Source organism: Strix uralensis, chromosome 3, assembly GCF_047716275.1.
Source record: "Strix uralensis isolate ZFMK-TIS-50842 chromosome 3, bStrUra1, whole genome shotgun sequence".
NCBI classification, from domain to species: Eukaryota; Metazoa; Chordata; class Aves; order Strigiformes; family Strigidae; genus Strix; species Strix uralensis.
Genome location: NC_133974.1, coordinates 82,140,169 through 82,154,664, shown reverse-complemented (window position 1 = coordinate 82,154,664; position 14,496 = coordinate 82,140,169). Strand labels below are relative to the sequence as shown.

Here is a 14,496-nt window from a genome sequence, read left to right as displayed (position 1 = left end):
TAATTGACTGAAAAATACTGTCCTTGACAATAGACATGGTAAAGTTGTTAAGTTACTGTAAAGCTCATTATTAAAATACTGTTAATGGAGAGTAAAACACGTTCTTCAGTTTACTAAAGTGTTCATAAATTGTCAAGCTTTATTTTTCAATAAGTGGAGCTTACTACTGTTCTTAATTTCTCAAGCCAATCCATACGGTCCTATTCTGCATATTGTCCAAGCTGCTGCTGAAAACATCTTAGAATAACTTAGAATAACACAGGTAGTGACATTTTTCATTGTAGCCAAATTCCCCTATGTGTGCTCTGACCTTCCAGGCTTCCACACAGCACTTCCACGCTCAGGACTTATGGCTGCATGTGAAAATAAAAAGGTACAGGACTATGAGAAAAGAGGTGTAAGAAGTGTGATTTACTCGAAATAAAGAAAGAGTGGTGCATATCTTCAAAGGTGGATTAGCATTTAATGAAAGCTAAATATTTGTTGAAGAAGTATTGTAACAAATAGTTGTGTTTTCCTTTTACATGGCCTGCAGATTACTCAGGGCCTGTGGTATAACTGTCATTAAATAGTTTTAAAAATGTATTACAGGAAAGCAGCAGCTTTTTTACATGCTGCCACACAAGCGTACCAGGAGAGAGCAACATCAATTTGAGTCTCTTGAGCTAGCTGGCTTCTTCTATTGCAACTAAGGCATATGTTAGAGAAATTATCCTGTAATACTGCCTAAATGATGTACAGAAGAGTGAGGAAATGTCTTGAATAAGTTTGCTCATGAAACTTGGACTCTCCCACCGCTTCTCCTAAAGGAAGCGACTATGACAGTAGTCCAAAAAGCACTGGAGTCCTCAAGGTACTGTTCCCAATGAAATCATGGGATGCTAGGGAACAGCAGCTGTTCAGCCTCAAGAAAAGTCCAGCCTCCCTGGTAGCAGCCCAGCAAGGCGCCCTTGCTTGCCTTTGCCCTGGCTTGGTCCTGTCAGGGCTGGTTGCTCACTGTGGGGAGGTGGTGGCTGAGGAACGGGGCAATCTACCTGCTGGAGTCCTGCACGACTTGTGGCAGGAAGGAAGGGTGAGGTCCCCATCCCTCTGCTCTGCCCCCGTGCCCCTGTGACTCCTGGAGAAGCCTCAGCTGGGTCCTGCACTCACCTCAGCTGGGCTCTGCAGGCAGCATCCCTCTCCTCTTCAGCAGGGTTGTCCCTGGGGGCTGCAGAGGAGTCACTCAATGTCACCGTGCAGCACACAGCTAATTAGCCCACAAGAAGCAAATTAGCTTATCATGTAGGAAAGACTATAATAATCTCAAAAAGGCAAAGTTGCTGTTTCTGTTTCCCTAAGAGAATCAATGTCATTTAAAAGGATGTCATAAAATCTATTTTAAAACACTGCAGGATATAAACCATGGTGCTTTACAATCAAAGCTTTCCTAAACAGAGAAAAAAATTAATGTAATCTATTTGTAAATAGCTCTAGATCATAGTACTCTTGCTTCCCACAACTTCATCATGAGTTTTATGATTGAGTGCTTTTAATAAAAACAGACTAGATACTGAGATACTGAGGATAGGTAAGCATCTTAACTTTTGTTGGAAAGTAATTTACTTTATGGTTTTGAATAAGAGCTCAAAGAGAAACCTATTAATACTTATAGGACCAGAAAGAAAATAAAAGGAACCTGAGAATGGTAAAATTTGAAATCTAACACATCTCAGAGCCAATTCATGATTCTCAGCTATACTGATATTGTTTGAAGACCTTAAGATGGAGAAGTCAGAATAGTATTCTACACTATTATGTCACAGATTAAACTCCCTTTACCTTCAGAGGAAATGCCGTGTTCTGCGTTTAATCTAAAGGAAACCGGTTTATGACACCTAGTGGACAAGATCAAAATTTCTTACCCTGCACTATATTCTTCCTAATCATATTTTGATCCTCCTTCCCCCCGCCCCACCTCCCTCTTTTTGATGTTTTGCCTACCTATTGTGATAAATTTTATGTTAAAATCGCATTAATCTTGTGAATGTTGTGTGCCTGAGGGGAGTGCGTGGGACAAGACAGCTGCTTCCTTTCCTACTGCAAATTGTTTGAAATCTGATTTACCCTGAACAAATTGTGTCAGGCTGCAAATCCATCACAGAGTCCCCACGATATTAGCACAGTAGCAGGGCCTGTGGCCAATCTGCATATCTAGCAGATTTTTTTGCTTAGTGCTCTTTAAAGTAATACTGGGTTTGACTAACCCCCAAATCAAAGTGCATTAATGTCAAATCGCTCAAGCATGTAATGACTGGCTAAGTCTGTCCTGCCAAGCTCTGATACCACGGTAGCTCTCAGCAGCTGCTCCTGACACAACCAATTATCACTGGTATTAATAACCGTGCCTGCACACTTGAAACAACTCCCAGTCTTATAGCTGAGCACCTTGTCAATCAGGGAGCTGTGCATGTCCCTAACCAGCCCCACCTTCCCTTCCTCCCCCAAACCAGTGTCTGTTGTACCTCTGCTGGTTCCCCAGTCTCTGGAAAGCTGGGTCCCCTTAGGGAATGGCAAGGTGAGTACTCAAACTGGAAATCTTGAGTTTTGAGCTGTTAGCAAGCATAATGATTAGGAATGAATGCCTAGGAAACCAGCTTTCTGCTTTTTCATTCCCTGCTGTGCATCACTTCACTGTAGCAGGGATGCTCTGAGGAGCCATGTCTCCAGGACTCCTCTCCCACATGCTCAGTACTGACCTGACCTGCTCACCTCCCCATCTCTCCTCAGCCGAAGAGACCTGTTAGCTCTGGACCCCATTTTCAGCTCTTAGATTGCAGCTGGAGTAGGCATGGACCTAATTTCTCTTTAGGTTCCCCCCATTAAGCTCCCATGAATGTGGTGCATAAGCTTCAGTTAAAGATGTGGATCAGTCATGGTGGAATGCTGTGGGGATAATCATTCCACAGTGCTTCTCCACTCCAAGGAAGTGATCTTACCCCTGTACTCGGCACTGGTGAGGCCACACCTCAATTACTGTGTTCAGTTTTGAGCCCCTCACTACAAAAAGGACATTGAATTACTCGAGCGTGTCCAGAGAAGGGCAACGAAGCTGGTGCAGGGTCTGGAGCACATGTCGTAAGAGGAGCGGCTGAGGGAACTGGGGTTGTTTAGTCTGGAGAAGAGGAGGCTGAGGGGAGACCTCATCGCTCTCTACAGCTACCTGAAAGGAGGTTGCAGAGAGCTGGGGATGAGTCTCTTTAACCAAGTAATAAGCAATAGAACAAGAGGTAATGGCCTCAAGTTGCACCAAGGAAGGTTTAGACTAGATATTAGGAAGCATTTCTTTACAGAACAGGTTGTTAGGCATTGGAATGGGCTGCCCAGGGAGGTGGTGGAGTCCCCATCGCTGGAGGTGTTTAAGAGTCGGGTTGACATAGCGCTTAGGGATACAGTATAGTTAGGAACTGTCAGTGCTAGGTTAATGGTTGGGCTAGATGATCTTCAAGGTCCTTTCCAACTTAGATGGTTCTGTGATTCTGTGATTCTGTGCTTAGTAAGACTGCCTTGTCCTAGAGAGAGCAGTGGTGGTGTAGCACCCTGCCTTCACCAACAGTGTGGTCCCTTTGTACCTTAGGACTGAAGGAGGAGTTTCTAAAGGTGCCACCATTGGTGTTCTCCTGGATCTGAACAAGCACAACCTGACCTTTTACATAAATGGACAGCAGCAAGGGCCCCCTGCATTTGAAAACATCGAAGGTGTCTTCATGCCTGCGCTAAGCCTCAATCGAAACGTCCAGGTAAGTCTTCTGCAGTTCAGTCCCACTTACCCTTCTCATCTAAAGGAGAATGTATCCTACCAGACATTGCTGCTGGGACTGCTAATGTCATCTGTAGGTAGTCAGTATGGATAGCAGCTCTTTCCTTCTTGGACTGACCCATAGGCTACCAACGCTTTTTGGAAAACTGCATCTGACCTTCTGCCTTGCCTCACAGATGTGAGGAGTAATGCCATAAAACCAAGTGAAAGTAGCTACATGCACTAATTCCTACACCTGTTTTTCTGCAACAGTCCTCTTGGAAAGGTGCTAAAGCTTCCTCTGCCAATTAGACTAAAAAACATGAGTATCCTAATTCCTCTTAGATCTTATGTTTGGAGATTATTGACATTGGCAAGAGACAGAAATGTGAGCAGCACAGTGGTAAGGAGAGCAAAGACAACATAGGTCAGAGAATTTGTGCAACAGAGGAGACCCAGTCAGCTCATCACTCCGGCTCTTTCTGAATTTTGGAGATTGCTCTCTGTTCTCAAGAGGATCTTCTCTTGGAGGAGTCCTCTTTAAATATAACGCATTTTTACTTCAAGACAAATGCATATGGCTAGAAACAGGATGTGGTATAAGGGAGAACCTCTGGAAACACCCAGGAGCCTGAGGACTGAAGGAGGTCAGCTTAGGTCAAGCAGGACCAATGCAGTCAGGGTGGAACACTCCTCATTTAAAACACCCAAACTGAAACCAGAAACCTTGTATGGCCTTACCAGTACATGAACATTTAGCATTCATTACTGGTGGCATCCTAATCTTTCAAGAAGGTTTCATAGCTTTGTTGTATTTGATGCACCAACGTGGAAGATGCAGGCACTTCTCTGGGCACCTCACTACTATATTCAACACTGATTTTTACTCACAAATTACCTTCAGTTTTATCTACCTACATCCTTTAAGTACCTAGCTTACATTTCTTACCACAACCGAATTAAGGCAGAGCGTCGCCGACAAGGGAGCAGGGGGATACTCTGAGACTAAGCTTGTGTTTGCTGTTGAATGGTGCTCTGGTGCATCAGTGTGGGAACCTTGACCTTGTAGAAATGTCATGTTATCCAAGAAGCACTAAAATGTCCTGCGTTCTGTCCTGCCAGGACAGCAAAGGTAAAAGGATTTGCTTATATTTAGTAATATGCTAAATATATATATATATATATACTAAATGGGCTCCACTGTGTGATCCCTGTCCTGAAGTACTTCAGGGTTCCTCACATGACGGCGCCATCCACCGTGTGTCTAGCAAGCAGCACTGCTGGAGACCTACAACTGGTGGCTGGATTTGGGAAGAGATATGGACACCTGGCTTCTAGACCCCAAGATGTTTGGAGGGGTGAGGGGGAAGGACACTTGGTTATTTTTGGGGCTCAATATCATCTTCATTAATATTCTTGATGACTTAAACCTGGACCCGAAGTCCCACAGCCCTTCCCCTGTCATTTACTTGCTCTTGGCCTTCACGAATGCTTTCTGCTGAGGATGTTCCAGTTTTGAATCTATGTGTTATTTCTTCTTTGTGCAGGTGACCCTGCACACGGGACTGGAGGTGCCACAATGTGTAAAACAGCCCAAGTTGACCAACAACTAATGAAGCCCCTGCTCAACCCTGTGCTGGATTCTGTAAGCTTTCTCAGTGTGATTTGGCACTTTTCAGTAAGTCAGTAAAAAAGCATTCTCTTCCCTGACTTAAAACATTGTACAGCATGTTGCTCACCAAGTAGTCCACTGGTTACAACGAGCCCACTCAATTTTTTATTTAACAGTCATAGCAAGCATACCCACTGAACTGGCACTCAACTGCATATGGGTACCTGAACATATCTACAGTGCATTTCATACATATGTACACACATGTACACACACACACATGTGCATTTATAAAGCAAAAGGTTAAATGAGTGTATTTTCTCTTGCGTGGCTGGATTTGTGCTTAAAAGATGCTATGGATGCCAGAAAAAATGGGTAAGATTAAGACTGAAGGACGATGGCTGTTGGAGCAATTTACCAGTAGGTGAACTGGTTTTCCTTGCCACCCAAAGTCCTTAAATCAAGAAAGCATATGTTTTGGCAGCTGAAGTGGAGGTTGTGTGCTCAAGAATTCCTGGTTGCCCATTACATTCACGGGCTCAAATGACCATTAATTATTCCTTCTGGCTCTAGACTGCAGTAAGCTGTGGGATAATGTTCCCCTAGAATTCAGTGGCAGAACTTATCTTGTTATCGTCAATGAGAGTAAGGTTGGTTTCCAAATACTGCCATGTAATAGTTGCACTCATTTTAGCTAACACTGTGATACATGCAGAATTCAGATATGGAAAGCAGAGAGAAGAATATCCTTGATACATTTTAGTGTTTGTTATTTAGGTGTGATATGGAGACTATCACATACAGAAGATCTGATTGTGGTTATCAGCACAACTCTTGAAAAATGGCACAGGAGAGACCCCTTTGAATTGAACTGATAAATGATTTATTTAAATATGCCACATGCAGAGTATCCCATTTCTAGCTTTGATCCTGATAAGCCCTGGGTAGTTGTAGTTCCAATGTAGCTTTGAGATCAGAAGCCTTAATTTTCTATTACATTAGATTAGATGAAGCACTTGAGCGAGAGAGATTCATAGCGTTAATGTGAAATCCATCCCTAAGAATTTTTCTGGTTTGGGCCATAAATCTTTTGCAAGACTTACCCGTGTCTGGCGTCTCCCATGAAAACAAGCAGCTGTTTCAGGTGCTGCCCATGACAACTGGAATCTAACTGACAGGGAACTTTTCCCACAGCTGTGGCACTGTCACCGGTGTGCTGTTGTCAGAAAACACATTGATTGGTGTGTGTGCTTCTTTTTCCTCTGAACCCAGTAATGTATGCAAGTGTGTGTGTGTGTACAGCGACAATATGTAAGGACAAGATGCAGCAGACTGTGTGAGCCCATGACATTTCAGACTCTGTCACGTAATCCTGCATAAGTGTGGTGCTATAAAACAAGAAAAACATAAACTTAAATCCCACTTACTTCCTTTTTTAAATCCTGCTGCTTATACAAATTTTCCTCTCCAAGCATACGTATACACACACGCATATTGTTATCAGATGTGTAATTATTAAATGTGAAAACAAATATTCTAACCAAAATCCAGCTTACTGCCTTGCATTAAACCACAGCCACAGGACGAACAGCCCAGACCTGCCTTCGGGCAGCCTGCCAGCCCTCAAGCATCCTGCTGCAGGTCCACTTCTGGTCTCTGGCCAGAGCACATCACTCAGGTAGTGCTGAGTGCTGGCAAGGCTTCCCTGTGGCAGAGTCATCCCACCTCACAGCTGTTGTGGGGAGGGGGAGGCAGCCCAGAATGAAACAGTCCTGGGGTATTGCACAGACAAAAAGCAGTCTGCCATCATGCTGACTGTAACCAACCAACCATCCTGTAGCCCACCTCACCTGCACAATAGCAGTGCCCTTTCAGTGATGTCAAGACTGAAAAAGGAAATAAAACCGTCGACGGGGAAAAAATAATGTAAGCTTTTAAGTGGGAAAGCAACAGTACTTTCTTCAAAGTCTGGAATAGATTGCATTAGTAAACTTGTAGATGTTGGAATAACTGTGATATGCTCATCTTGGTTTCTTAAAGAATAGCAGAGACCTACTGTGTTATAATTTTCAGTTTTGTTTAATACCGTATGAACTCATGCAGGATTTTCTAATTAGCAGGTCTGTTTTAACCTACCTCAGCTAGAACGCTACCAGACCCTGAATTTCCTCTTGAGTGTGCTCTTCTACAAACCTAACAGTTGTAATCGTAGCACTGGCTTTGAGTATTGCCAGTCATAGCAGTGTATGGGAATACTGTACATAAGTTGCACATAGTTTTTTATATTGGGAAACATCCTGTGATAATTTTAATACAGAAGGCACTCCACTTTCACTTGTATTAAAAACAAAAGGGCATTGTTTGTTTTGGGACTGAACCTTTGTCTTTACTCCCAGCTTCTGTGAAGGAAACTCAAATGAATTTACATCTTTCCAATCTTCAACTATTGCCAGGTATTTAAAATTAATTCTGAATGGGTTTTAGAAGTGTTTGCAGTACTTGGTTTTGGTTTTCATAGTTGCTTTGGTATCAGTTCCTGGTGTGTTATACCTTGGGGAGAACACAGTGAGTGATACAGGTTACTGATTTCTAATGGAAATACTGACAGTAGGTAAGGACATACTTCAGAGCTGTAGAGAAGCTCATTTGTTGTCCTCTACACATTCTAACATTCATAAAAGTAGGGTAGAGACTAGCTACCATTACAGTCTTCTTTTAACCTAGCAGAAATGCAAATAAAATAAAAGGAATACAGTTAGAAGTAGGTAACCTGCATTAGTAAGACTAATTTAAGCTAGGTCAAAAACTAAACAAAGTGGCTGTATATATTGATTGTGTACACATTACAGGGTTTGGGTTTGGCATGACCCATAGCAGTAAAACAATTACCCCAATAGAGTGTAGTCTCATGACGTCAGCTGGATTACGTTTTGGTGGTTTGATTAACAGAAATAATGCTTAAGTAGTTAGAATTATGCTAGGAAACTACCTACTCCACATGTGAATATTTATGCAGAGCATCCAGATGGCAGTGGCCATCTGAACATAGAGCAGAATTTTCCCTTTGCAAAACAGAATCAGGTGGGAAGAAGTGGGGCACTTCCATCCTGAGAGTGGTGGAGGTAGTTTGCTTCTCTGCAGGTAACTCCCACGAGGTCCGTCTCATAAACCCAGCAGTTTGCATGTTCTTCATCTACAGCATGTCTTATGCCAGTTTTTGTTTCCTCCAAATCCCTTCTTTAGGAGGGAGTCAGCCTTTAGTACTATGGTCCTTGCAGAAACTGTGTTGCTGACTGTCCAAGGAGAAGCCGGGGGGCTGATGAGTAGCATAGATAACCAAGGGGTCTGCTTTGGATGCTCTTGCTTCCTTCTGATTCCTTGGGGTATTTGCACAGCTCTCTGGGATGAGAAGCTCCTCTGGCACCTGGACCCACACAGAGTTGCCTTTCATGGGATTCTTCTGCTCCTAGAGGCCATGCTGCTCCTTATAAGCAGGAGAGCAGAAACTTTTGCACGGAGATGAGTCCCATCCACTATGGTACAGCGACCACACAAGGTAGCTGTAAATTGACTTAATGTTTAAAAAACAAAAAAAACCCACAACCCACAAACAAACAAGGCCTCCTCTAATAAACTTCTGCATACACCAATTTGGAATCTTTGCACAGCTGCTAAATAAATACAGTAGGCAAACTTTCTGTTCTGCAGAGCAACAAGGGAGTCTTAGTTTTCGTCTACCCTTGTGAACCCCAACCTTAGCCTTTGTGAACCTTCTTCCTGGCTCTTTGCTCTGCAGATTTCCCTGTTAAGTTTAGTGGGAACAAACAGAAGCAGCGTGCCATCAGGAGCACTGTCAGACTTCCGAAGGCGTGCAATGCTACAAAATTTCCCCTTCCTTCTTTTCCCCCATCAACTCAAAAAAAGCTCACAAGAAAGTCTCTTACTAAGACTTAATGTCAATATGAGCACAGGCCTAGTTGACAATCCCTTACTACTTCTGTTGTGGAAAGGTATATATGTGCTATAAAATAAATGTCAGTAAGGACAGTAGGATACTGTGATGTATCATGAATTTGGAAAGCAATTTGGCTTCTAAAAACATAGAAAAGATAGGCAAACAGCACTGTCACCTCCTATACTTGCCTATTCAGTTAAGATACATAAAGGAAAATATATTGGACTGAACAAAATAAAAAAAATTTAAAAGCATAAGCTTACATATATCAGAGTTTAAGAGGAAAAGTATTAAAATGTAATTTATTATATGCATAATGTTCCATCATGTTGTAAATAATGCCATGATAGTGTGTTGTCGTAGTTTGTTCTTGGCTGGTGATAGAGTTCTGTCATAGTGCTGCGTAAGCTTTTATTTTTTTTTTTTCCCCAAAGTGTAGTTAGTAAAGATGGCAGAGAGCACCCAATACTCTGGTTTCCAAGTTGTTCTAAAGCAAGACGAAATGTGAGGTGCAGCTTTTCTTTCCTTCCTTTCTTTCTTTATTCCTTTCTTTCTTTCTTTATTCCTTTCTTTCTTTCTTTCTTTCTTTCTTTCTTTCTTTTTCTTTCTTTCTCTTTCTTTCTTTCTTTCTTTCTTTCTTTCTTTCTTTCTTTCTTTCTTTCTTTCTTTCTTTCTTTCTTTCTTTCTTTCTTTCTTTCTTTCTTTCTTTCTTTCTTTCTTTCTTTCTTTCTTTCTTTCTTTCTTTCTTTCTTTCTTTCTTTCTTTCTTTCTCATAATAACATTACTTAAATAAGGTAAGAGAGAGATGAGATCAAGGCTAAGCTGCCACTGCATGGAAAACACCGTGTTTGCAACTGCCAACAAGAGGTGGTGCATTTCTGGACCACAATTCAATTACCCATTCCGAGGAGAAAGGACGCAAACTTGGTAACAGTAGCCTTCTGGTGCCATCTAGTACATCCTTTGCTCACAAACAGAAAGATGAGGAAAGAGAGTTGTTAGACCTAATCTCAGGCCTTACCACCTTTGCAGCGTTCTGCTTAAATAGCAAAGTCAACAATTCAACTTTGAACCAGGCAAGATAATATGAAAACCCCAAGCATCTTGGCTAGATCAACTTGGAAAGGAGATTACAGTTTCAAGTCCTTCAACAGGTTATGGTAACAAATCAGCCACATTGCAAACATAAAGGGCACTTGTCACTGAAAATTACCAAACAAAGGTGGAAAGTCTTTTTTTAAAAATTATTATTATTTAAAAAAACCCAACCTGAGCTGCTTCTGGTTTTTACTGACAACATTTCTGGAAATTCCTCCACCCAGCACTACTGAACGCTGCACCCACATAACCAACTGGAGTGGCAGCCTGAAGCACAAATCCATCTTACACACAGAAGCCCATATGCAAGCAACAGAGACGAGATGTGCGGGGCTTCTGCATCTTTGCACAAGAGACAGACATGTGTTTTACTGGCAGAGGTACCCAGCAGCATTTTCCTCTTCTGTTAAGCAACCTTTTTGTTACATTATTGCAAACAGATCTGAGCAGAATTAATTACAAAATTATTTTTTAATGCTAATTGGAAGATTTATTAACATTTTCTCATGAAGCAGTAGATTGAAATATTCCTGGATCCCAACTGCATTCCTTCATCCTCCACCTCCTGTAAATGTTGTCAGTAAAAACACTAACCTTTCTAGGTAGCATGGTGAGAAGACATTATGTGATGAATATTAAAAATAAATGCATGAGGTAAACCTGCTATTATTTCTGATTGTTATATGAAGCATGAATAATACTAATTTAAATGTTGGCAACGAAAAAAGTGCAAAGGAATAAGATAACAGTGTTCACTTCTGGTTAAATGAAAGATGAGATGTTGTTTCTGTGTTTTCTTCTTAACCACGACATTTTTTTCTTTATTGCCATTTCCCATAGCTTATATGGATTTGAAGCTGGTGAAATATACATCTCTGCTGTATGTGTCTGTCACCAGATCAAGAGGAAAATACAAACTTTTTATAATTTTGTACCTGTAGCAAATGTTTGTATTTTTTGAATTGGAAACAAACTGCTTTTTGTCTTTTGGTCCAACTAAAACTTTGTGTATTATTATTATTATTATTACCCTTTTGGAAAACCTGACATATGAGTTTATGCTGTTTTACAGTTTCTAAATAAATTCTTAAAACATTGCCAACAAATTCAGCATCAGTACCCTATTTATTATTACAGATTATTACAAAAAAATTATTTCATAATGTAATGCAGTCATGCAGGATGCATGCCAAACTCTTAACTGTTGATACCTGCTTCATTACCACAGTCAAGAATAATCTGGTAGCTGGAGAAAGCCAAGAGTCCTCCATTGGAGCAACGATCTGTGCCTCAACCTCAGACATACCCTGGATTCAGTGGCATGAAACACCTCTCTCTCTCAGCACCATGCCGTTAGCTCCAGTTCGTGTTGGTTATAGAGTACCTGAGGATGTGTTATTTAGCTCCAATCCACCTTAGACACTTTGAGTGATTTCCCAGTCTCCAGAAGATTCTGACAGTCAGGTAAGCAGAGCCTGGAAATTATTGCAACACCAGTAGGATCTGACTGGAAAGGCCTTTGCGTAAGTGTAAAAGTCAGACTGGGCAGAAAGCATGTCAGGGCAGGAAAGATAAAACTTTGCGAGATGGTTTAAAATTACATTCAAATGGCATTTAAAATATCATCTTGGAGCTGCACACCTCCATAAAGCAGATGCCTTGTGAGTGACTGAGCAATGCTACAGAGGCAGCACACTCAGCCCCTGCAAAAAGGCACTTATCAAAGCTATGAGACATCCATAAATGTCTGATAATAGAGCAGAATAAAGCATGCCAACACACTAACAGCAGCACCAGGGTAAGAAACAGAAACCTAGGCAATCAGGAAACAATCAGGAATAAGTATGGACAAGTGTGGAGACACCATCCATCAAGGCCTTTTTTTTCCCCCAAGAGACAACGACTTGGCATCAACTCCTTCATGGCAAAGGGTTTGACTGAGAGGAAAGATAATCCCAGTGGTTTTAGCATATGGGAAACGGGAATAAAGCTAACTGTCACAGGAAAAGGCATGTGAAGGAGAGCAGATAAGGAGAAATCCTTGCCTTCTTCCTTTATCCCTCATTCCTCTATTCAACTGCAGATAGAGGGCAAAATAAGATGGTCCCTGCTCTCCCTTGCCCATAATCTATCAGTTACTAAGGCAACACTGGTTTTCGTGTATCAGCACATGCTCCAAAAGCAACACAGCCTGCTGCCTGAGCATACGGTTACATACTCTGTTAATTAATAACACACACCAGTCCTGAGAAACACCAGCTGAATAACAGGTCCTCAACAGGTTTTTTTGCCAAATGTCAGTTGTTACCATTTTTGTTAATGCATCTAGTAACAACATAGGACTGAATGTACCATGTTTACCTGAGAACAGCATCCTACAAGGATGTAGCATGACCAGCTCAAATCACCTTGGGGGTTTGATATAAAAAAGCAACCTATCACCATATAACAGAAACCTTTCATAATGCATACACACCAATGTTAAATGAGTGAGAAAATGCAAAATTTTGAATAAGCTTTTATTTTTGTGGTGTTTTGTTTTGTTTTTTTTTTTCTCCCTAAGTTTTAATGTTCCGCTGTCAGCTTGGCATTTTGGTTTTCAACTTTTTAAGAACTGAATTTTCTTCAACTCTTCTTTAACAGAGCTTACAAGCTTGAGACCAGGACTGCAAAAATTAGACACTCTATTCTGACCATGTTTCACTCCTAAATAGTTTTTAGGAGCTGTGAAGGTGGAAAGTGAACCCTTTAACTTACCAAAGCTGATGGAGGACAAACTCCCACAACATATTATACCCAGTGTCAGCTGAACAAATCTTTGTCTAGAAGTGAACAGTGAAAAACTGAGCTCAAGGATTAACCAGGAATTAAAAGATACAGGTTAAGCCACAACATCCAAAACCCATCAGTTGCCTCAACAAGTCTTGATGTACTGTACTCAATTCTGCTTTGTGATTACACCTTCACATGCAATCGTGATTTGACATTTCTCTAGGTCTGTAACCAGATAGCATCATCAATGCCAATCTGAATCAACAACCAATACTGAATAAGCAGAAATTGAATCATGCAGTTATGAAACGTGATGACAGTATTTAGCAACCCAACTTTGCACACACCTCTTCTCAGATGGCTCCAGAAACACCCCCTTCTTTTTACCTGCCTCATTCCCTCTGGGCCCTCATCCTCCTCTTAGTCCTCTGACAGGGCACTTCTTAAGGATCTGAAAGTAAGGTGGGAGATGTGGGGGAAGGAGCACACCAGAAAGCATCCCTTTCTGTGGTGTGGCTCTCCCTACCCCAGCATATTTTCCTATCCTGTGGAGGGGGCAGCCTCTGATGCCGCTGTTTGGGAAGAGGACTATGCTGCTCTTCTTGTTACTAGCTGCAAGCTGACACAGACCTCGTTGCTCACTCAGGGTTAGATATCACCTTACTCAGGCTCCCAGGTGGCAGTCAGGAAGTGTGGTTTTCTTCTCCAGCCCACAGGGGTACGCTGAATTTCACCAATACACCTGGAAGAACTTTCTCCAGTAAGGGCTGTTTTCCTTCTCGTACATACTGCTTCACTGCTAGAGGGATTGTCACATCCCACTCAGACGAGGGAGACAAGTGACTTAGATTAGTAAATCCCCAATGGAGTGGACAACGGTGTGACAAGTCTCAAAGTCCAGACATTTAACTTGCCACAACGTAATAACTGGATACATGATAATTGGCTAAGTATGTAACCAGTTATGGTAATAGATATAGTATGCCTTGTGTTACTTAATGGTAGTGAGGGAAAACGGGAAAAAGAAAAGGAGGGAGATGGAGAGAGAATAGAGAAATAGAGAACACCAGCCCGGGTTCCTGCGTTGGTCCCATCTGAGTTTGTCAGGGATGCATCCATCTTTCTCACTTCTTCATGTCTTCTTTTCTTTCCTCCATTTCACTCCCTGCCCCACCCTCAATTTGTACACACTTTCCTTGGGTCTGTACCCTCAGTTGACCCACATACCTATGTATCCCATTTATGGGGAGGGGTAGGGTGCTTCATGGGATGATGTAATTAGCA

General features: G+C 41.8%; 1 protein-coding gene across 2 annotated transcripts in view; it reads left to right on the top strand.

Annotated features, from left to right (window-relative positions):
- The window catches only part of TRIM67 (tripartite motif containing 67), a 40,623-nt gene extending 29,077 nt beyond the window's left edge, over nt 1–11,546 (top strand). Inside the window, exons 9-12 of one of the 2 annotated variants that reach the window (XM_074863085.1) lie at nt 3,614–3,776; nt 5,323–5,420; nt 7,784–7,840; nt 11,281–11,546. In XM_074863085.1, coding sequence (XP_074719186.1) covers nt 3,614–3,776; nt 5,323–5,388 — 229 coding nt within the window. In that variant the 3' untranslated portion in view covers nt 5,389–5,420; nt 7,784–7,840; nt 11,281–11,546. Of the gene's footprint in view, nt 1–3,613; nt 3,777–5,322; nt 7,841–11,280 lie in introns of both variants that reach the window. The other variant, XM_074863084.1, reaches the window with a different exon arrangement.
- The last annotated feature ends 2,950 nt before the right edge of the window (nt 11,547–14,496 follow it).